The 23,468-nt window shown below is 37.0% G+C and overlaps 1 protein-coding gene across 1 annotated transcript in view; it reads left to right on the forward strand.

Annotated features, from left to right (window-relative positions):
• The window catches only part of BLVRA (biliverdin reductase A), a 150,998-nt gene that overhangs the window by 64,139 nt on the left and 63,391 nt on the right, over nt 1-23,468 (forward strand). Inside the window, 1 exon segment of the mRNA XM_028525922.2 lies at nt 17,124-17,221. Within this exon segment, the coding sequence (XP_028381723.1) occupies nt 17,124-17,221 (98 nt within the window).

Raw genomic sequence — 23,468 nt, forward strand, 5'->3', positions numbered from 1 at the left:
AGTATCGTATAAAAACATTACTAGAAAAAGGAAAAAGCAAAAAACATCAGGCAGAAATAACAATGCCTCTCCTGCCTCCCTTTCTACACCCTCTACCTCTTCTACCTCACCACCCTTGAAACACAACCAACCCCTCTTCTTCCTCATTCTCAGTGTACTCAATGTGAAGATGATAAGGATGAAGATTCTTATGATGATCCACTTCTACTTAATAGTAAATAACCATCATGTTATGCAGTAAATGATCTTATTTGTTTGTATGTGTCTTGTAAAAATCTAGTAACTATTTGGCAAGAACTGTATGAGACTTACTTTGTTTCTGCTATCATAATTATCACTTAAATATTCATTATGTAGAACTTTACTTGTATGACTTGTATGCACATGGATAGACTTTTCTTACCTAAACATAATGTGAATGATATTTAATATCAAATTCATATTGTCATCATTACTGTTTTATAACTGCTTTCAAAGAACTACATTACTGTGTAGTATACCTCACTCATATTTGGAGAAACTGCCTATCAGCCTGTTGTCACAGCTAAGTGATTAAACAATGTAAGAGTGTTTCTAATACTGTATTATGAATAAGACTACTGCAGTATAGACATAAAAATTTTATAATAATTTATTCATTAGCGTAGCTGAGGCTCTCATGAAGCAGCTGCACCAATTATATTAGTATACCATAAACCAATCATATTGCTGCTGCTTCAGTATCAATGCTTGAATCATTACACTTTTAAATAAATATGAATTTTGTTTTCGCATTAGACTTCCATTTTTGATGGCTAGTATTTGTAATATATATAACATCTATAATACTTTTTATCATGTCTGACAATATTGATATAGGTAGTGACAGATTTATGATTTATCTTGTAAACAAACAACATAAACAGTGTCAATAAACACAGCAAAATACTGTAAGGTATTTTCTCTTTCCTATGATGTTCTTAATATTTTTAATTAAATTTATTGAAGTGGCATTGATTAATAAGATCATATAGGTTTCAAGTATATGTTTCTTTGATATGTGATCTATCTATTGCATTGTATACCACCCACACAGAGTCAAATAATCTTTCATTGCCATGTATTTGTCCCCCTTTACCCTTTACTAACACCCCACACTGTTCCCTCTGGTAACTACCATACTGTTGTCTGTGCCTATGAGTTTCAATTTTATACCCACATGAGTGAAATCATATGGTTCTTAACTTGTTCTCACTGACTTATTCTCCTTAGCATAATATTCTCAAGGTTCGGCCATGTTGCCACAAATTAAAGTATTTCTTCCTTTCTTATGGATGAGTAGTATTCTATAGTATACATGGACCACATCTTCTTTTTCCAGTCCTCTATTGAAGGACACTTTTGTTGTCTCCATATCTTCGCCACTTTGAGTAATGCTATAATGAACATAAGAGTACATGTATCTTTTAAAAAAGATTTTATTTATTTATTTTTAGAGAGAGGGGAAGAGGATAAAAAAGAGGGAGAGAAACATCAATGGGTGGTGGCCTCTTGCATACCCCTCTACTGGGGGCCTGGTGCACAATGCAGGCATGTGCCCTGATCAGGAATTGAACTAGTGACCCTTTGCTTCGCAGCCCAGGCTTCAATCCACTGAGCCACACCAGCCAGGGCAGGGTGCATATATCTTTGTGAATAAATATTTTTAAGTTTTTCAGATAGATACCCAGAAGAGACATTGTTAGGTCATATGGTAACTCTATTCTTAATATTTTGAGGAACTACCATACTGTTTTCCATAGTGGCTGTATCTGCCTACATTCCTGCTGGTAGTCAGTGAGGGTTCCTTTTACTCCACAACCTCTCTAACATTTGTTATTATGTGTCTTACTGATTTTAGCCATTCTAACAGGTGAGAGGTGGTACCTCATGGTAGTTTTGGTTTGCATTTCCCTAGTAGCTAGTGAAGTTGAACATCTTTTCACACATCTGTTGGCCTTTTGTATGTCTTCTTTCATGAGGTGTCTGTTGAGGTCTGCCTATTTCTTAATTGGATTGTTTGTTTATGTTGAGTTGTATGGACTCTATATAGTTTGGATATTAACCCCTTGTTGGAGCTGTTGGCAAATATCATCGCCTGTTCAGTTATTGCCTTTTGTTTGATTGTCAGTTTCTTTTGCTGTGCAGAAGCTCTTTAGTTTAACATAGTCCCATGTATTTATTTTGGTTTTTACTTCCTTTGCTTTTAGAGTCTAATCCATAAAATGTTCTCTGTGACCAAGATCCATAAGTTTAATACCTATGTTTTTTCTGTGTATCTAACTTATTGTTTCAGATCTTATATTTAGCTTTTTGATCCATTATGATTTAATTTTTGTTCATGGTGAACAAAATTAAAGACTGGAGAGTAGTTTTATTCTTTTGCATGTGGCTTTCCAGTTTTCCCAGCATGATTTATTAAAGAGGTTTTCTTTCCTCCATTTGTGTTTTTTGCTCCTTTGTCAAAAATTATTTGCCCATATACATGTGATTTTATTTCTGGGCTCTCGGTTCTGTTCCATTGGTCTCTGTGTCTGTTTTTCTGCTAATAACCATGCTATTTTGATTGTCATAGCTCTGTAGCATAATTTGAAGTCAGGCACTATGATACCTCTGGCTTTGTTCTTTTTTCTCAGGATTGCTGTGATTATTCAGGGTCTTTTGTGGTTGCGGTACAGATTTCATGATTTTTTGTTCTACTTTTTAAAATGATATTGGGATCTTTTTAGAGAGTGCATTAAAGATATATATGGCTTTGGGTAATATGGCCACTTTAACTGTGTTGATTCTTGCAATCCATGATCATGGGATATCTTTTCATTTTATTGTGTCTTTTCTAAAAAAAAAATATATATTTTAAAGAGAGAGAGGAATGGCAGAGAGGAATGAAGGAGAGAGAGGAAACAGGGATTGATTGTTCCACTTATTCATGTGTTTGTTGGATGATTCTTGTATGTGCCCTGACCAATGATCAAACCTAAAACCTTGGTGTTTTGGGACAATACTCTAACCAAATATCCAGCCAGGGCTCATTGTATCTTTTTTAATCTCTTGTAATAAATAATGCTTTGTAGTTTTTAGTACATGAGTCCTTCATGTCTTGCATAAAGTTTATTCCTAGGTGTTTTATTCTTTTGGTTGCAATTGCAAAAGGAATTTTTTTGCATTTCTTTTTCTGAAGTTTCATAGTATACAAGACATCAGAGGAATTTGTACATTGATTTTGTATCCTATAACTTTACTGTATTTCTTTATTGCTTCTAATAATTTTTTGTAGGACTCTTTACAGTTTTCTAGATACAGAATCATGTTATCTGCAGAAAGTGACACTTAACTTTTTTCATTCCCAGTTTGGATGCTTTTTATTTCTTTCTTTCTCTTGTCTCATTTCTGTGGCTAAGACTTTCAAAACTATGTTGAATAAGAGTGGGGAGAGTGGGCATCATTGTCTCATTCCTGATTTTGGAGGAAAAGGTTTCAGTATTTCACCATTGGACATGATATTAGCAGAGGGTTTATTATATATGATCTTTATTATGTTGAGGTACTTTTTATCTTTTTAAAATACTTTATTGTAGCTCTGGCTGGCATAGCTCAGTGGATTGAGCGCGGGCTGGGAACCAAAGTGTCCCAGGTTCGATTCCCAGCCAGGGTACATTCGTGGGTTGCAGGCCATAACCCCCAGCAACCGCACATTGATGTTTCTGTTTCTCTCTCTCTCTCTCTCTCTCTCTCTCTCTCTCTCTCTCCCCCTCCCTCCCTTCCCTCTCTAAAAATAAATAAATAAAATCTTAAAAAAAAATACTTTATTGTTTATGCTGTTACCATTGTCCCATGTTTTCCCCTTCACCCCCCCCCCCCGTCACCCAGCCTGCCTCCCACTTCCATAGTCAGTGTCCACGCCCTTGTTCATGTCCATGGGTCCTTCATATATGTTCTTTGACTAATCCCTTCACTTTTCAGTCAGTCCCCACTTTCCCCTTCCCCGTTTACAGCTGTCATTCTGTTCCATGATTCAGTGCTTTGGTTCTGTTTTGCTCATTGGTTTATTTTGTTCATTAGGCTCCTCTTAAAAGTTGAGATCACAATGTATTTCTCTTTCACTGACTAGCTTATTTCACTTAGCATAATTGTCTCCAGTTTCATCCATGCTGTCATCAAAGGTAGGAATTCCCTTTTCTTGCTGGGTAGTATTCCGTTGTGTAAATGTACCACAGTTTTTGTATCCACTCATCTACTGATGAGCACTTAGGCTGTTTCCAAATCTTGGTTATAATAGTGCTGCTATGAACATGGGGGTGCATAAATTCTTTTGAATTGGTGTTTTGGGATTTTAGGGGGATATTCCCAGCAGTGGAATCGCTGGGGTAAAAGTCAGTTCCATTTTTAAATTTTTGAGGAAATTTCATACTGTTTTAAATAGAGGCTTCACCAGTCTACATTTCTACCAACCAGGGTGCCCTTTTGTCCACATCCTCTCCAGTATTTGTTGTTTGTCAATTTATTAATGATAGCCATTTTGTCAGGTATGAGGTTGATATTTCATTGTGGATTTAATTTGCATGTCTCTGATGGCTAGTGCTGTTGAGTGTTTTTTCATCTGTCTGTGGGCCATCTGTATGTCCTCCTTGGAAGGTGTCTGTTCAGGTCCTTTGCCCTTTTTTAAAATTGGATTGTTTGTCTTCCTGGTGTTGAGTCATATAAATTCTTCATATATTTTGGAGATTAAACCCATGTCCAGTGTATTGCTGGCAAATACATGTTGAGGTGCTTTTCTTCTATACTCACTTCATTGAGCGTTTTAATTCTTAATTGATGTGGTATCTTATCAAATGCTTCTTCTACATCTAGTGATAAGATTGTGTTTTTTATCCTTTGTTTTGTTAATGTGGTATATTACATTGATCAGTTTGCACCCCACTTGATTGTGATGCTATTTTTTTCATTGTATTGTATTTGACTTGCTAGTGTTTTGTTTAGGATTTTTGTATCTATTCATCAGAAATGGTGGTATGTGATTTTCTTTTCTTGTGTTATCTTTGTAGACATTTGAATCAGGGTTATCTGGGCCTCATAAAATGTGTTAGGAATTATTACCTTTTCTTCATTTTCTTTGAAGAGTTTGTGAAAGATAGGTATCAAATCTTAGAATGGTAGAATTCGCTAGTGAAGCCATCTGGTTCTGGACTTCTATTTTTGGAGGTTTTTGATGGTTGTTTCAATTTCCTAACTTTTGATTGGCTTATTTATATTATCTAATTCACCATGATTCAGTTTGGAAAGGTTCTATATTTCTAGGAACTTTTTCCCTAAAAATTTAAAATGTCAATCTGGTGGCATATAGTCTTTCATAGTGTTCTAGAATGATCCTTTACTAGATAATATATTTGATATCTGGAGTAGCTTCTCCTTTTTCATTTCTGATTTTGTTTATATGAGTTTTTCCTCTGTTATTTTTCTTAGCGAGTCTAGCCAGTGGTTTGTCAGTTTTATTAATAATTTCAAGGAACCAACTCTTCACTCTTAACTACTTTTTTGTACAGTCTTTGTTTTCTATTTCATTTGATTTTGCTCTGATTTTTCTTTTTCCTTTCTTCTGCTAACTTTGACTTCCCTTTGTTTTACTTTTTCTTGTTCTTTAAGATGTAATATTCAGTTACTTACTTGGGATTCCTCTTGTTTCTTGAGATAGACCTGTAATGATATAAATTTCCCTCTTATTACTGCATTTGCTGCAACCCAGAAGTTTTAATATATCATATTGTCCTCACTTGTCTTTATATATCTCTTGATCTCACTTTTAATTTCTTCTTTGACCAAGTCATTTTTAATAGCAAGTTGTTTAAACTTGATATATTTCTGTACTTCTTTCCTTCCTTTTTGTAGTTGATTTTTAATTTGAAAGCATTGTGTCCACAGTCTTGCTGTGTTTCAGTCTTCTTGAATTTGTTGAGACGGTGATGCAGTATAAGGTCTATTTTTGAAAATGTTCTGTGTGCACTGTAAAAGAATGTATAATCTGGCATTCTGAGATGAAAGGCTCTATAAAGGTCAGTTATGTCTCTTTGCTCTAATGTGTCATTTCTGTATGTATTTATTGATTCTCTGTTTGGAAGATCTGTCTATAGCTGTCAATTGATTATTTAGGTTTCCTACTATGATGTGGTTTTTGTCTGTTTCTCCCTTTATTCCTGTTTGTAGTTGCTTTACGTATTTTAATGATCCCATATTGAATGCATATATATTGAGAAGTATTATGTCTTCTTGGTATAGTGTCCCCTTTATCATTATTAAGTGTCCATCTTTGTCTATTTTTACCTTTATTATCTTGAGATCTATTTGTCAGATGTAAGTATGGCTATAGCTACTTTTTGTGGATGCTATTTGTGTGGAGAGTCATTTTTTACCCTTTCACATTAAGTCTCTTTATGTTTGCAGCTTGGATGTGTCTTTTGAATGTCACATATGTTTGTTAGTTTGTTTCCAGGCTGCTAGTTTGTTTCCTTATATTCATTGGTGAATTCAGTACATAAACATTTAGGGTAATTATTGATATATGAGTGCTTCTTATAAATCTGTGTGTGTGGTATTTTTTGTTTGTTTGTTTCTGGTCACTCTGTGCCTTCATTGGTTGCTATTCTTTGTGTTTCTGTGTGTTGGTTTCATTTGGTGGTATGCTGTGCTTCTGTCTTATGGTTACTGTTATTTTGAGTTATTTGTTTCATTTTGTGTGTGTGTTTACCATTAGGCTTATAAAAAAGAAAATGTTATATGTACAGTAGTCCTTTTTCCTTTGGAATGAGACTGATCTTCATCATTCTTTGCAAATTCTGACTCTGACTACCAACCCTTTTGTGTTTTTGCTGTCAAAAATCATCCCTTTTTATGTCATATATTTGTTGGTGATCTGATTCCTCATTTTGTGACTTTTTGAGTATTTTCTTCAGTGGAGGTTTCTTGGTGATAAATTCAGTCAGCGTCTTAATGTCTGTAAAAGTATTTTTCCTTCACATTTGAAAGATAACTTTGATGGATATATCATTCTTGGCTGGTAATTTCTTTCAGTAGTTTGAATATGTGGTTCCACACACTCCTGACTGTAGAGTTTCTGCTGAAAAGTTCTACTATAACCTAATGGAGTTTCCTTTAAAGGTTACTTTCTTTTTTCTTCTTTCCCCCTAGATACCTTGAGAAGCCTTTTTTTTTTTTTTTTTTCTGTCATGAATTGACCACAGTTTTAATACATTGTGCCTTGGAAAAGGTCTGCTTGGATAGAGGTAAATTTATATTCCCTCTGCTTCTGGATTTGAGAATCTAACTCATTCTATAGGCTTGAGAAGTTCTTATCAACTATTTGTTTGAAATAGCTCTTTCTCTTTCTTTGTCTCTTCTTGTATACTCACTATTCTTATATTGCTCTTTTTAAGTATATTTTATTGATTATGCTATTATAGTTGTCCCAACTTTTTCTGCCATTTATCATTCTCTGTCCTGTACAACTCCCCCTCCAGTATTCCCTCCCAGCACTTAATATCTATGGATTGTACATATAAGTCCGTTGACTTCTCAATTTCCTATATTACTCTTTTTTTTCATTGTTCAGAATTAAAATTTTTACTTTTTAAAGTTCTTTTATTATTGTTCAAGAACAGTTGTCTGAATTTACGTCCCACTACTCCCGCCACACTACAGCCATCTCCCTCTCCCTCCCCTGCTTCCACCCCATCTTGGTTTTATCCATTTGTCCTTTAAATTGTTCATGAAAACCCTTCCTCCCTTGCCCTTATTATCCCCCTCCTCCCCTCTGATTATGGTCAGGTTGTTCTTAATTTCAATGTCTCTGGTTATATTTTGCTTGTTTGTTTGTTTTGTTGATTAGGTTCCACTTGAAGGTGAGATCATATGGTATTTGTCCCTCATTGCCTGGCTTATATCACTTAGCATAATGCCCTCCAGGTTCATCCATGCTGTCGCAAAGGGTAGGAGCTCTTTCTTTCTCTGCTTCTTAGTATTCCATTGTGTAAATGTACCATAGTTTTTTGATCCATTCATTTACTGATGGACGCTTAGGTTGCTCCCACCACTTGGCTAATGTAAATTGTGCCTCAGTGAACATTGGGGTGCATAGGTTCTTTAGAGTTGGTGTTTCAGGGTTCTTAGGATATAATCACAGCAGTGGAATGGTGGGGTCAGAAGGCAGTTCCGTTTATAGCTTTCTGAGGAAATTACATAACATTTTCCACAGTGGCTGCACCAGTCTGCATTCCCACCAACACTGCGCTAGGATTCCCTTTTCTCCACATCCTCTCCAACACTTGTTATTTGTTGATTTGTTTATGATGGCCATTCTTACTGGTGTGAAGTGGCATCTCATTGTGGTTTTAATTTGCATCTCTCTCATGGCTAATGAAGCTTAGTATCTCTTGATATGTCTCTAGGCCTGCTGTATATCCTTGGAGAAGTATCTGTTCAAGTCTTTTGGCCATATCTTTATTGGTTTTTTTGTCTTCCTGGAGTGGAGTCGTGTGAATTCCTTATATATTTTGGAGATCAAATCCTTCTCCGAGGTGTCATTGGCAAATATATTTTCCCATATAGTCGGTTCTCTTTTCATTTTAATGCAGTTTTCTTTAGCTGAGCAGCTTTTTTATTTGCTGAGACCCCATTTGTTTATTTTTTTCCTTTATGTCCCTTTCTTTAGGGACGTATCAGTGAAAATATTGCTGTGTGGTATACCTGAGATTTTCCTGCCTATGTTCTCCTCTAGGATTTTTATGGTGTCACATCTTAAATTTAACTGTTTTATTCACCTTGAAATATTTTTTGTATATGGTGTAACTTGGTGTTTGACTTTCATTTTGTTTTCCATGTAGCTGTCCAGATCTCCCAACACCATTTGTTGAAGAGGCTATTTTTTCTCCATTTTATGCTTCTGCTGCCTTTGTCAAATATAATTGACCATAGAGACTTGGATTTATTTCTGTTCCATTGGTCTATGTGTCTGTTCTTATGCCAGTACCAGACTGTTTTGACTACTGTGGACTTGTATACAGTTTGATATAAGGTATTGTGATACCTCCCACCTTGTTCTTCTTTCTCAAAATTGCTGTAGCTTTTCGGGGTCATTTATGGTTCCATATAAATTTTTGAAATGTTTGTTTTATACCTGTGAAATATGTCATTGGTACTTTAATAAGGATTATGTTGAATCTATAAATTGTTTTGGGTAGTATGGCCATTTTGATGATGTTAATTCTTCCAATCCATGAGCATGGGACATGCTTCCATTTCTTTGTGTCTTCCTTAATATCTTTCTTCAGTGTTGTATAGTTTTCTGAGTACAGGTCTTTTAACTCCTTGGTAAGGTTTATTTCAAGGTACTTTATTTTTCTTGTTGTTGTAGTAAATAGGATTTTTTCTCCTGATTTCTGTTTCTGATATTTCATTGTTGGTGTACAAAAATACCTTTGATTTCTGAATATTGACTTTGTATCCTGCTGTCTTGCTAAATTCACTTATTAGGTCGAGTAGTTTTTTGAGGAGTATGTAGGATTTTCTATGTACACTATCACGTCATCTGCAAACGATGACAGTTTTGTTTCCTTCTTTCCGATTTGGATGCCTTTTATTTCTTTGTCTTGTCTACTGTGGCTAGGATTTCCAATACTGTGTTGAATAGGGTTGGTGAAAGCAGGCATCCTTATCTTTGGGGAAAAGCTTTTAGTTTTTGCCTATTTGAGTATGATGTTGGCTGTAGGTCTCTCGTATATGGCCTTTATTAGGTGGAGGAATACTCTCTCTGTTCCCACTTTTCTGAGTGATTTGATCATAAATGGGTGCTCTAGCTTATCAAATGCTTTTTGCGCATCTATTGATATGATCATGTGAGTTTTGTATTTCATTTTGTTTATGTGATGTATTATGTTTATTGACTTGTGAATATTGTATCATCCTTGCATCCCTGGGATGAATCCCACTTGATCATGTTCTGTGATTCTTTAAATGTCAGCTGGATGAGGTTTGCCAATATTTTGGGGGGTATTTTAATGTCTGTGTTCATCAGTGATACTGGTCTTTATATGGTTTTGGCATTAGAATGATGCTGGATTCATAAAAAGAGTTTTGGAGTCTTCCATCTTCTCGGGTGTTTTGGAATAGCCTCTTGGGAATAGGGGTTAGCTCTTCCTTAAGTATTTTGTAAAATTCTCCTATGAAACCATGAAGTCTGTGGCTTTCCTGTGCTGGAAGTTTTTTGATTACTGCTTCAATTTCATCAGCTGTTACTGGTCTGTTCAGGCTTTCTACTGATTCTTCATTCAGTTTTGGAACATTATATTTTTCTAGAAATCTGTCCATTTCACCTAGGTTTTCAAATTATTTGGCAATAATTCTTCATAGTAATTTCTTACAATCCATTGTATTTCTGTGGTATCAGTTGTAATCTCTCCCCTTTCATTTCTGATTGTGTTTATTTGGTCATCTCTTTTTCTTGATGAGCCTGCTTAAAGGCTTACCAATATTATCTTTTCTCCGAACCATTTCCTGAATTTATTGATCCTTAGAACTGTGCTTTTAGTTTCTATGTCATTTAATTCTGCTCTGATCTTGGCCATTTCCTTTCTTCTATGTACTCTGGACTGTCTTTATTGTTGTTTTTTCAGTTCTTGTACATGTAGGTTAGGTTGTTTATTTGGAATGTTACCTTTTTTAGGTAGACCGGTATCACATGAACTTTACCCTCATTACTGCTTTTGCTGTGTCCCATAAGTTTTGGATCATTGTGAATTCAGTTTTATTTTTATCCAGAAACTTTTTGATTTCTTTCTTGATCTCATTCTTGACCCATTCATTGTTGAGTAGCATGCTATTCAAACTCCATGAATTTGAGTGTTTCTGAGTTTTTTTTCCCTGAGGTTGGTTTCTAGTTTAGTCCCTTGTGGTCAGAGAGTATGCTTGATTTGATTTCAATCTTCATGAATTTTTTGAGGCTTTTTTTGTGTCTTATCATGTGGTCTTCAAAAATGTTCCATTTGCACTTGAAAAGAATGTATATTTTCCTTCTTTGGGACGAAATGCTCTCTCTATATAAGTTAAATCCATTTCATCTAGGAAATTGTTCAGTGCTGAATATCTTTGTTGTTATTTTGTTTGGAAGGTCAATTCTTTCTTGACAGTAGGGTGTTAAAAATCCCCTACTATAATTGTGTTGCTTTCAGTGTCTTTCTTGAAATCCTCCAAGATTTTCTTTTTGTATTTGGGTGCTCCTATGTTGGGTGCATATATGTTTACAATATTTATGTCTTCTTGGTGAATTCTTCCTTTGAATATTATGAAGTGACTTTCTGGATCTCTTTTTATGGCTCTTTTTTTTTTTGAAATCTATTGTGTCTCATAGGAGTATTTCTACCCAGGCTTCTTTTTTTCCTGTCCATTTGCTTGGAATATTTGTTTCCAGCTCTTAATTTCAGTCTGTGTAGGTCTTTTGTTCTGAGGTAGGTTTCTTGTAGGCAGCATATGCCTGTGTCATGCTTTCTTATCCACTCAGGTCTTCTGTTTCTTTTGTTTGGAGCATTTAATCCGTTTATATTTAAGGTTATTATTGATAGGTACTTAGTCATTGTCATTTGTTCATTCCTGTGTTCCTCTCTCTCTCACTTTTTTTCTTCCAGTTCTCAAAGTAGACACTTTAGCATCTCTGGCCAAGCTAGTTTCCAGGAACTGTATTCTTTGAGGCTTCTTTTGTCTGGGAAACTCCATATTTGGCCTCCATTTTAATTGAGAGCCTTGTTGGGTAAGTAGAGTAGTCTCGATTACAGGCCTTTGTTTTTTATTACCTGGAATATTTCTTGTCATTCCTTTTTGGCTTTGAGTGTTTCCATTGAGAAGTCAGCTGCTTGTCTTACCAGATCTTCCTTGTATGTTGCTTCCTGTTTCTCCCATGCCACCTTTAAGAATCTGTCTTTGTCTTGGTATTTTGCCATTTTAATTATGATGTGTCTTGAAGTGAGCCTGTTTGGGTTCCTCTTGATTGGGACTCTGTGTTTTCTGGATTTGTGTGACTTTTTCTCTCATCAAATTAGGGAGGTTTTCTATCATTACTTTTTCAAACAGGTTTTCTATCCCTTCCTCTTCTCCTTCTGGTATCCCTATTATATGGATATTACTACATATCATGTTGTCCTGCATTTCCCTTAACACCTCTTCATTCCTTCTGAGTCTCTTTTCCTCTTCTTGCTCTTTTGGCAGTTGTTTTCTACTTTGTCCTCCAGCTCGCTGATCTCATCCTGTGCTTCATCAAGCCTGCATTTGATTTCTTCTGCTGTGTTCTTCAGTTCAGAAATTGCATTCTTCATTTCCTCTTTGCTCTTGTTGATAGTTTCTGTTTCCTTTTTCATGTTGATATAGTTCACTGCAAACTATATCAACCCGTTTGAAAAAGTAATGATAGAAAACTTCCCTAATTTGATGAGAGAAAAACGCACACAAATCCAGTTCATTGTCGTTTCTCTGTAGTTTTTGGTAATTCTCTGTTAGCTCATTGAGCTTCCTTATAACCATTGCTTTGAACTCAATATCTGATAGTTTACTTGTCTCTATTTCACTTAGCATTCTTTCTGAGGCCTGCTCCTTCCTTTTGTTTGGAGTTTATTTCTTTGTCTTCCCAAATTTTGTGAGACTCTTCTTGTTAGCCTTTGCTTCTTAAGTTGACCTTTTCTGACTTCCTGGATTTGTAGCATGAACTTCTGTGGTGGAAGGTCTGTGAGATTCAGTGGTGCAGTCTCCTTGATCTCCTGAGATCACTGGTCTTGGGCTGTCATTTATGTTGGCTGTCTCTATGTCTTTGGATATTGATTGTTGTTCGGTCTTTCTTTGGTGGGTCCTTCCCTCCACCTGGTTAACTGAGTGTCACTGCACCCACCATGTCTTGTATTCTGTTGTGTGGGTTCGGACAGGTTGTGTTGAAGCTGGTTCTTCTGTCTGTCCATGGCTTTCAGGTTTCTCTCTCACTATTGTCTGTTGTTTGTTCTGGGTAGTATCTCCACCATTTGGTTGTAATTTCAAATTGGTCCTTTGTGGAGGTTCATGTGGCTTCCACTCAGTCCTTCACCTTGTCCTGTTATTATCTGTTGGTGGTTTCTCTCTTCCAGCAGGTATATTGTTGTTCACAGTTCCCACCTACTGTTTTATGTGATCAGTTTGAGGAGGAGGGCAAAATGGATTAAGATAGCAAGAGTGTATTCTATGGGATTTGAAGACCAACCCATAGAGAAGAGATTGAAGATACTTTGGGTATGTATAGTATTGACCATGATATTTCTCCAACAAGCCACTTTTTGAAAGGGTGGAAGAAAAGATAAGGTTCTTGTTGGGGGGGGGGGGGAGGATTGTGATTTAGATCCAGAAAATAGTGAGCTTGTGCAAGTTGAGATTATGAAATATAGTGAGAGTGAAGGATAGAATATAGGTGTAGTGTTCTAGAGAATAGAGTTAACCACAACAGTAATAAAGTTCCCGAAGACAGTGAGGTGGGTTAAGATCCAGATGTGTTATAGTCTTTACAATTGTATGGAACAATAATTATTTATAACAGTAATAGAAGAAAAATCATATGATAGAATCTATGTGATCTGAATAACAAGAATAAGAAGGACATGACCTAGAGTAGAGTGCTATTGGAACACAAGTGAAGCAAAAGGAGGAAACTTAAGAATACACTATGAAAGCGAGAAGAAGGAAAACGAGTCAAAGAGTGCAATTAAACAAGACAAAGAAAACTAAACAGAAAGAAGAGAAATTAAAACTAATAAAATAAAAGAAGTCAATAAGAAAGTAATAATACAAACAAAGAATAACTTGTAAGTTCTCTGGAATATCAAATTGAAATTTGTCTCAGTTTCTCAGTTGTTGTGGTGATCCCTCTTTGGGTCTGAGTGTAATACTTTCACACCTCCATGTCTTATTGTCTCAACTTGTGGTGGGGGGGGAGAAAAAAGAAAGCCTCCTGCTGGCTTTATACCAGCATAATGCTCTGCTGGTCTTCCTGGTTGTAGCAGGCAGTGGGGGGTTCGTTTTCACTTTTCTCCCTTCTTGTGGTTTTGCCCAGATAGACTCTAGGTCTAGGCCGCACTCTTCTAAGTTGCTCAGCCTCCAGCCCATTTCCTCAGTTGAATGCCTATCCTCCAGTGCCCTTATACACCAGGCCTTCATCTTTAGTCCACTAGTTGTGCTGTCCTTGAGGTGCACCAGTTAGGCACATTTCACACAACACCTTTTTGCTCTTTGCTGTCCTATGTGCTCTAGGGTCTGTCAAATTCTCTTCAGGGTAGTTTGGCTCCCCTGCTGAGTTAAGTCTTTTTGAGGACTGCTAATTCCAGGAGCCCTGCTGCTGTCCTTTGGGGGTTACCTCCCCCTTCCTCTCATTAAGCCAGTTCGGCCACATTGGGTGGGAGTACGGCCATGGCTGCCCAAACAGGTGTGGGTGTGTGCTTCTGCTGCTGCCACCTGGGGGAGGGTAGGGGCAACCCGAAGTTGTGGCAGTAGGGGCTGGTCTGTGGCCAAGGCTGTGGCATTTGTGGGGGCAGCTGCTTACAGGAGAACTCCCTAAACAGGCACCAAGAGCCTCTTTATTTATTATTTATTTATTTATTTATTTATTTTTAAAATAAATTCCTCCTGTTCAAGCCTGTCATTGCAAACTGGTGCCTAGCCTCTCTCACAACCCACCTTTCCAGCCAGACTGGAGAGTATCCAGGTCAGGGTCCATCACAACCCAACTATTCTCCCTTCTCTAGGTATCACCTGGCTCCACAATTTATTTGGTAATGACCCAGCCAGCATCCACAGTCTCAGTGGGGTGGGACCACCTCTATGCATTTGCCACTTAGTGTTTACTCCCCCCAGCTACTTCAAGCATCCAGGTCCATCCTGGTGCTTCTGTATCCCCCCTGTTTGGCAGGGGAGGGAGCCATTGACCTGGCTCTCTTCCAAGAATCATGAGGCTGGCCCATCATGGGCTGGGCCTGGGGCTGCAGCCACCCTGAATCCTGTGCTGGTCCCAGGGACCTTATCGTCCCAAAGCAGTCTCCTTACCATCTGATTTTACAATGTCTTCTACAGTTTTTGGCCTCCAACCTTCATATATGTTGGGATACCGTTGGCTGTTCACTCCATTCCTCAGATCAGCTAGGTGTTCCACCTGTGTGCAGGGGAAGTAGACTCTGCTCCCACCTATCTCTCCACCATTTTCTCTCTCTTGTCCTATACTATTCTTAACCTTCCCCTGTCTATGTTATGCCTAATAATTATTCTTCATATTCCCTGTACCTTTTCCCTCCATTTTCCCCCTCTGCCAACCCACTGGTGACCCTCCTTGTGATCTCCATTTCTGTGATTCTGTTCCTGTTCTAGTTCTTTGCTTAGTTTTTGTTTTTATTTTTGGTTCAGTTGTTGAAAGTTGTAAGTTTGTTGTCATTTTACTGTTTATAATTTTTGATCATCTTCTTTTTCTTAGATAAGTCCCTTTAACATTTCATATAATAAGGGCTTGGTGATGATGGACTTCTTTAACTTTACCTTATCTGAGAAGCACTTTATCTGCACTTCCATTCTAAATGATAGCATTGCTGGATAAAGTAATCTTGGATGTAGGTCCTTGTCTTTCATGACTTTGAATATTTCTTTTCAGTCCCTTCTTGCCTGCAAGGTTTCCTTTGAGAAACTGGCTGACACTCATATGGGAACTCCTTTGTAGGTAACTGCCTCCTTTTCTCTTGCTGCTTTTAAGATTCTCTCCTTATCTTTAATCTTGGGTAATATAATTATGATGTGCCTTGCTGTGTGCTTTCTTGAATCCATACTGCATTTCACTTAATGATCAAAGACTGCACTTAACGCCACTGATACTCTTTGCTCTTCCCTGCTAAATGGATTACTAGCCACAACCTGATTTTTCCCATCTTCTGGCTAGCCCCTTTGTGATCTCCCATCTGTGTGAGGCTGTGTCTGTGGTCTGGCTCAACATTTTTCTCTTCTCATGTCTCTGTTTTGTTCCCACATTCCTACTTTTAGATGTTTCAATGTGCAGATCTCTCAAATGTGTTTATGCATTGAGCAGGGAATTCTTTGTTGAAATATAGGTGTTCAAATTATTGTAACCTCATGGGGAGAGACCAAAGGGGATATCCTATGCTATCATTCCTCTTATATCACTAAACATTTTTTTCTCTTTCTATATTTTTTGTAAGAACACAGTCTATAATTCATATAAAATACAAAATATGTAGTAATCAGCCATTTATATTGTCAGTAAGACTTCTGGCCAACAATAAACAATTACTAGTTAGGTGTTTGTAGAATCAAAAAGTATACAGATTTTTCGCTGTGTGGGAAATATTTGTGCCCTTACTGCATTGTTCAGTAGTCAACTGTAAATGTTTATACTGTGGAATATCTAGAGAATAAAATTCAAATGTCTAAGCACAGCATTTTAAATCCTTCACATTCAGGTTCCCAGTAATATTATGATCCCATTTATCTCTACTCCTTATAGCCCACTCCCCTGCCATGCTGTAATTCTTATTATCAACTGAACAATGCTCCACAAAATGCCCAAACACCTGTATGTCCTGCTCAGTGTGAAAAATGCTTGTTCTGTTGTACCTGGAAAATGTTTACTCATAATTTAAGAGTTAGTTCAGTTGTTGTTAGTGAAATATTTTCAGACTGCCTCAGACAGAGCCAGCTGCCATGGGGTTTGTAGTCTTCATTTATAGCTATCATGTGTTATCAAGTAATTTAGTTGTTAATTTGTCTTTATTTTTTCTCCAGAATAATTGGTAAATAGTACCTAGTTGAATATATTAATAGATGAATAAGTTAATGTTTAAATTAAGCAACTAGAAGGGCTTCTTTTACAGTATAGTTCAAAATAATGTGATTTTCAATTCATCCTCATCCTCTGTTTTTTCTCTCACTCTCATAGCACATCTACACACAGAGACTTTTGTTCATTTATAATTTTTTGTACTTTGTCATGCAAGGCATTTTAATGAAGGTTATTTGAAGTGTTTTTTTTTCCCCCCTGTATGTATCTCTTGTTTTCAAAGACAATTCCTTAATGCTGGCAAGCATGTCCTTGTGGAATATCCTATGACGCTGTCTTGGCAAGCAGCTCAGGACCTGTGGGAGCTAGCTGAGCAGAAAGGTAATGTATGTTCTTTTTGTCTGTCTAGAACACAGACCCCTTACTAAGAGGTACTGCCACTAAGATTTCTGTGGTAATCATCTTTATCCTTTAAAGTTTAACCCCATCAGGTATATTACTGGCCCAAAAGGATCCCAACACTTCTCCCTTAATAATGTAGGCACATATAAGGGAATGTGTGAAAGACCAGCAGGGCAGGGGGATGGGAGAGAATTTGCAAACTTTTGTTTGAGACTTGTTAGCTTCTGTTACTCAAATTAAAATATGAATTAGTTTTCACCTATGGTAATATCATGATACTATTTTAGTTTTATTCATGTGATATTTATATTGCTAATGGAAAAAATGCTCAGATTAATTAATTGTTTTATATTCATACTTTGTAGTTTTGTTGTATTCTAACAACACCATTTATATTGTTATATGCCAGGAACTTGAGAACTCTGATATGCACTTCATATATTATTTTGCTTAATTCTCCTAGAAATCCTTAGAGGTAGTTATTTTCTGTAACTAAAAGATAGGTATCCATAGATCAGAAAAGTTAAGTTATTTATGCCAGGGCAAAAAGCTTGTAACATGACTACTAAATGGGAGATGAAAATTTGAATTCAATTCTTATGTTTTCTGGTGTTCACATTTGTTCTTCTGAATCATCTGATATGCCAGAGATTTTTTGTTGTTATAGTAACTGGACATGTCCCTCTAGGGAAGCAAGTAGAATTAAATAAAATGTTGAAGGATGAAAGGAACTAGTTAAATGAATTTTGGATCACAGACTCCTTTTTTTCAACATTTCCTATGGAAAACATTGAATATATGAAAAAAGCATGCTGAACAGTTATAATGAAAATCACCAATGAAAATACCTTATGAAGATTTCAGGAATGAAAGCAAGGTAGGTGGGAGCTGAACCCAGTTGCTCCCAACTGGGTTAGGTGCATCCAACTGGGACACCTAACCAATCTTCTGAAGAACAGAGTGAACAGCCAGTGGAATTCCACCTTATATGAAGTTTGGAAGCCAAAGATTTTAGAGAACTTAAAAACAGATGGTAAGAAGATTGCATAGGCCTATGGGAAGGTCCCTGGGACCTGCGCCAGGACCCTGGCTACTGAGGAGCTTTGGAGGAGAGCCAGAGCAGTGATTGTAACATCTCAGCTCCCTCTTCTGCCAGAGCAGGAAAGCCAGTCCTGCACCAGGAGATACCTGAATACTTGAGGTTGTTGGGGGGGATAAAGACATGATGGGAGGCCCACTCAGGTGGTGTTTCCTGTTTGAGTTGAGGTGCCTGCTGGGACAGTACCAGAGAAATTGGGGAGCTGGCTGATACCTAGAGATGGGAGAAGAGTTGAGCCGTGACTGACCCTGACTCAGATTGTCTCAGGACTGGTCAGAGAGTCAGGCTGTGTGAAAAGTCAGGCACTTGTTAAGAACAGCTGGCTGCAACCAAGGGGAATCCCCCCCCCGCAAAGAAAGATCTCAGCCACTGTGCAAGGAACACTCATGCTGTGGCAGGGCCAGTGAAGAGGGAGGAGGAGGGGCACGATTTGCTTCAAATCAGGGCACCTAACGGACTGATCAAAATGGGGCATCAGGGGCTAGGGGTTACAGTTCCCAGAAAAACTTAATTTGAGAGAGGAGCTAAACAGCCCTGAAGGGACTTTACCTGTGCACAGGGCACAGACCAGCAAAGAGGGAGGATAGGTACAAGTTGTTCCCACTAGGTGCACTTCACGGACTAATCAAAGGATGGCACAATGAGGCGAATTAAAGGCACCACTGGACAGGTGGATATGGGCAGTGTGGTCTGCTTAGTGCTCTGAGGGCTTGGGTTAGAGGCTGGACACCTCTGAATATTGTAACCCAGATGGACATCCTAAGACAGAGCCACAGGAAAGGAAAAAAAAAAAAAAACAAAAACAAAAAACAGAGACTAGCCCCCACTCTGCCTGGAGCTTCCAAGATGACCAGCAGAACCTGCTTGGTGGGCTTAAAGTCAGCAGGAGGCTTTTTTTTCTTTCAAGTGTAATATAAAAGACCCGGATCTGTGAAAGGAACAAAGACAGATCCAAAGAGAGATCAGAAGGGTAATGCCAACAACTGAGACAAAGTTCACTCTGCCATCCCACAGACTTGCATTTTATTTGTTACTTTTTTAATTTTTATGTTTTTGTTGTTATTATTGTTATTATTTTTTAATTTCTCGTACTTCCATTGAGTTTTTTTTCTTTTGTTCTTTTGATTTCATTGTTTGACTGGTTTTCCTTGTTCTCCCTTTCATATTGCATTTTAATTTCCTTTACTTCACTCAAATTCCAACAACACACTACTCTTGGTCTTTCAATTAATTTTTTATTCATATCATATACTTCTTATCATATTTTTGTAGTTCCAATTCCCACACAGCACCCTTGTCTGGTCTTGGTCCATTTTACTGTGTTCTTATACTTTATTACTGTTGTGATTAACTTTATTCTCTTGCACACTACACCTTTCTAGCCCTTACTTTCACTCTGTCTCATCATCTAACCTCACATAAGCGCTCTGCTTTCTGGAGTCAGTTCACATTCTTTTCCCCCTCTAACAAGAGCCTTATCTCTTTTTCACCCTTTCTAAAAATGGGCTAGTTGGGTGAAATATCATGGTTATTCCTATACTTCTCCATAGATCTGCTATCTCTTCTCTACTTGTAGATACTTTAAGTCACATAAAATACACTGCCACTGTCTTAATCCATTTCACCTTTGCCCAGCCCCTGGTCACATACAAATAAGGTGGGAGCTGTGCATACCACTAAACACACTGGATGAGAGAACCCACCAACAAAGGAGCCACCAACAAGTAAAACCCAAGAACAACAAGAGAGCTGACACAAATGGAAGAAAGGACAACTCTAGAGCATCCAGACAAGGAGTTTATATAAAAGAGTCCCTGAATCCCACAGAACTCCTACCATAGAAGTTCACCCTACAAATACAGCTAGCAAAGCAGAGAATCAGGTATTGTAGAAACAAACAAAAAGACTCACTTAAAATAGGGTGACAAAAAACAACCTACAATTGAAAGCAATTAAAGATTCCCCACTAACAGAACTAAATGAAATGGAGGCAAGCAAACTATCAAATATAGAATTCAAAAGATGGTTATAAGGATATTCAAGGAACTTACAGACAACTACAAGGAACTGAGTGAAAACTACATCAGTATGAGAAACAAAATAGAAACTATAAACAAGAACCAGGAAGAAATAAAGAATATAATTCCTGAAATAAAAAATGTACTAGAAGGAATTAAAAGCAGGGTGGATATAGCAGAGGACTGAATTAGTGAGCTGGAAGATAAACTAGAAAGAAATACCCAGGTAGGCCAGCAGCATGAAAAAAGATAAAAAAAAAATGATAAATAAAGGGAATTGCAAAACAACATGAAACACAACATTAAAATCTTAGGAATACTAGAAGGAGATGAAAATTAGCAAGGGATAGAAAGTCTGTTTCCAAAAATAATTGCAGAAAACTTTGCAAACTTGGAAATGGGAAATACCAAACAAGTTCAGGAAGCAGAGAGGGGTCCTAATTAAGATAAACCAAAAGAAGCCAACTCAACACACATCATAATTAACCTGCCAAGTTTTAAAGACAAACACAATCTTAAAAGCAGCAGAGACAAAAAGTATCATGCAAAAGAGCTCGATAAGGCTAGCAGCTGATTTCTCAACAGACACACTTCAAGCCAGGAGAAAATGGCAAAAAATGTTCCAAGTAATGAAAAGTAAAGGCCTGCAACCATGACTGCTCTACCAAGTGAGACTCTCAATTAAAATGGAAGGCAAAATAAGGAGTTACCCAGACAAAAGAAGGCTGAAAGAATACACCTCCACCAAACTGCAAGATATCCAAAAGAGACTGCCATAAGAAGAGGAAGAAAAACTGAGAGATAGAGGGCCATACATACAAACAGGAGAAATGAGTAAGTACCTATCAGTAATAACCTTAAATGTCAATGGATTTAATGCTCCAGTCAAGAGAAATAGAGCAGCTGAATGGATAAGAAAACATGGCCCGTAGTTATACTGCCTACAAGAGACCCACCCTGAAATAAAAAGGACCTATACAGACTGAAAGTGAAGGGTTAGAAAAAAATATTCCAAGCGAATGGACAGGAAAAAAAGTTGGAGTAGCACTCCTTAGACAAAATACACTTGAAAACAAAAGCCATATAAATAGACACTGAAGGAATCTTCATAATACTGAAGGGAATTTTTCACCCAGAAGACATGAATATTGTAAACATATATACACCTAACATAGGAGCATCCAAATATATAAGGAAAGTCTTGGAGGACTTCAAGAAAGTTATAGATGGCAACACACTTATACTAGCTGATGTTAGCACCCCACTGTCAAAAATGGATAGATCTTCCGAACACAATATCAACAAGGATATTGTGGCCTTGAACAATGCCCTAGATCAATTGCACTTAACTAATATATAGAGAACCTTTCATCACAAAGAAGCAAAATACACATTGTTTTAAAGTGTACATGGCTCATTTTCAAAGATAGACCATATAATAAGACAAAAACAAGCCTCAACAAATCAAGAAAATTGAAATCATATCAAGAATTTTCTTGGACCACAATGGTCTGAAACTAGAAACCAACCTCAAGGGAAAAACTCAAAAACACTCAAATTGGTTAATTTTAAACAGCATGCTATTGAACAATGAATGGGTTAAGGATGAGATCAAGAAAGAAATCAAAACGTTTCTGGACATATGAAAAGGATCCACACAACAGTCCAAAACTTATGGGACATAGGAAAGGCAGACCTGAGAGGAAAGTTCATAGCAATAGAGGCCTACATAAGAAAGATGGAAGCATTTCAAATCAACAGTCTAACCCTACAGCTCCAAGAACTGGAGAAAAACAACAAACAAAACCCAGAGCGAGTAGAGGGGAGGAAATAACCAAGCACAATTAAACAACACACAGACTAAAAGAATAATCCAAAGTACCATTAAACCCAGGAGCTGTTTCTATAAAAAGGTAAAGAAAATTGACAAGCCTTTTACCAGAGTCATCAAGAAAACAAGAGAGAGGACCTAAGTAAAAACAATCAGAAATGAAAGAGGAGAGATTACAACTGATGCCATAGGAATACAAAGGATGTAAGAAATTGTTATGAAGAACTACATGCTAAGAAATTTGAAAATCAGGCTGAATGGATATATTTCTAAAAATATATAATTTCTCAAAACTTAATGAAGAAGCAGAAAGCCTGAACAGACTGGTAACAGCTCACAAGATTGAAACAGTAATAAAAAAAACTTGCAGCACACAAAAGCTCTGGATCTGATGGTTTCACAGGAGAATTTATCGAAATGTTTAAGGCAGAACTATCCCCTATTCTTTTCAGACTATTCCAGAAAATTCAAGAAGAGGGAAGACTCCCAAACTGTTTTTATGAAGCAAGTATCATCCTAATTCCAACACCTGATAAAGATACAACAAAGAAAGCAAACTACAGGCCACTGTCACTGATGAACATAGACATTAACTCCTCAAGAAAATATTGATAAACTGTACTCAGTAATACAGTAAAAATATCATATACCTTGATCAAGCAGGATTCATTTCAGGGATGCAAAGATGGTACAATATTCACAAATCAATAAATTTAATATATCACTTAAACAAAAGTAAAAACAAAGATTACATCATCATATAAATAGATGTGGAAAAAGCGTGCGATAAGGTACAGTACCCATTTATGATAAAAATACTCAGCAAAGTGGGAGTATAGGGAGCATACCTCAACATAATAAATGCCATATGTGAGAAATATATAGCCAACGTCATTCTCCAAGAGCAAAATCTGTGAACTTTCCCACTAAGATTAAGAACAAGGTAAGTATGTCTGCTTTTACCACTTCTATTCAATATAGTTTGGAAGTCCTAGGCACAGCAATCGGATAAGAAAAAGAAATGAAAGACATTCAAATTGGAAAGGAGGGTAAAAAACTATCACTTTTTGCAGGTGACATGATAGTATACATAGAAAACTCTATAGACTTCACCAAAAAACTACTTGACTTAATAAATGAATTTAACAAAACAGTGGGATTCAAAGTCCATATTTAGAAATTGAAGGCATTTTTATATACCAGCTATAAAAGATCAGAATAAGAAATTAGGAAAACACTTTTGCTTAATAAAAAGAAAAATGAAATACCAGGAGTAAA

The sequence above is a fragment of the Phyllostomus discolor genome, chromosome 10 (genome assembly GCF_004126475.2).
Source record: "Phyllostomus discolor isolate MPI-MPIP mPhyDis1 chromosome 10, mPhyDis1.pri.v3, whole genome shotgun sequence".
Lineage (NCBI taxonomy): Eukaryota > Metazoa > Chordata > Mammalia > Chiroptera > Phyllostomidae > Phyllostomus > Phyllostomus discolor.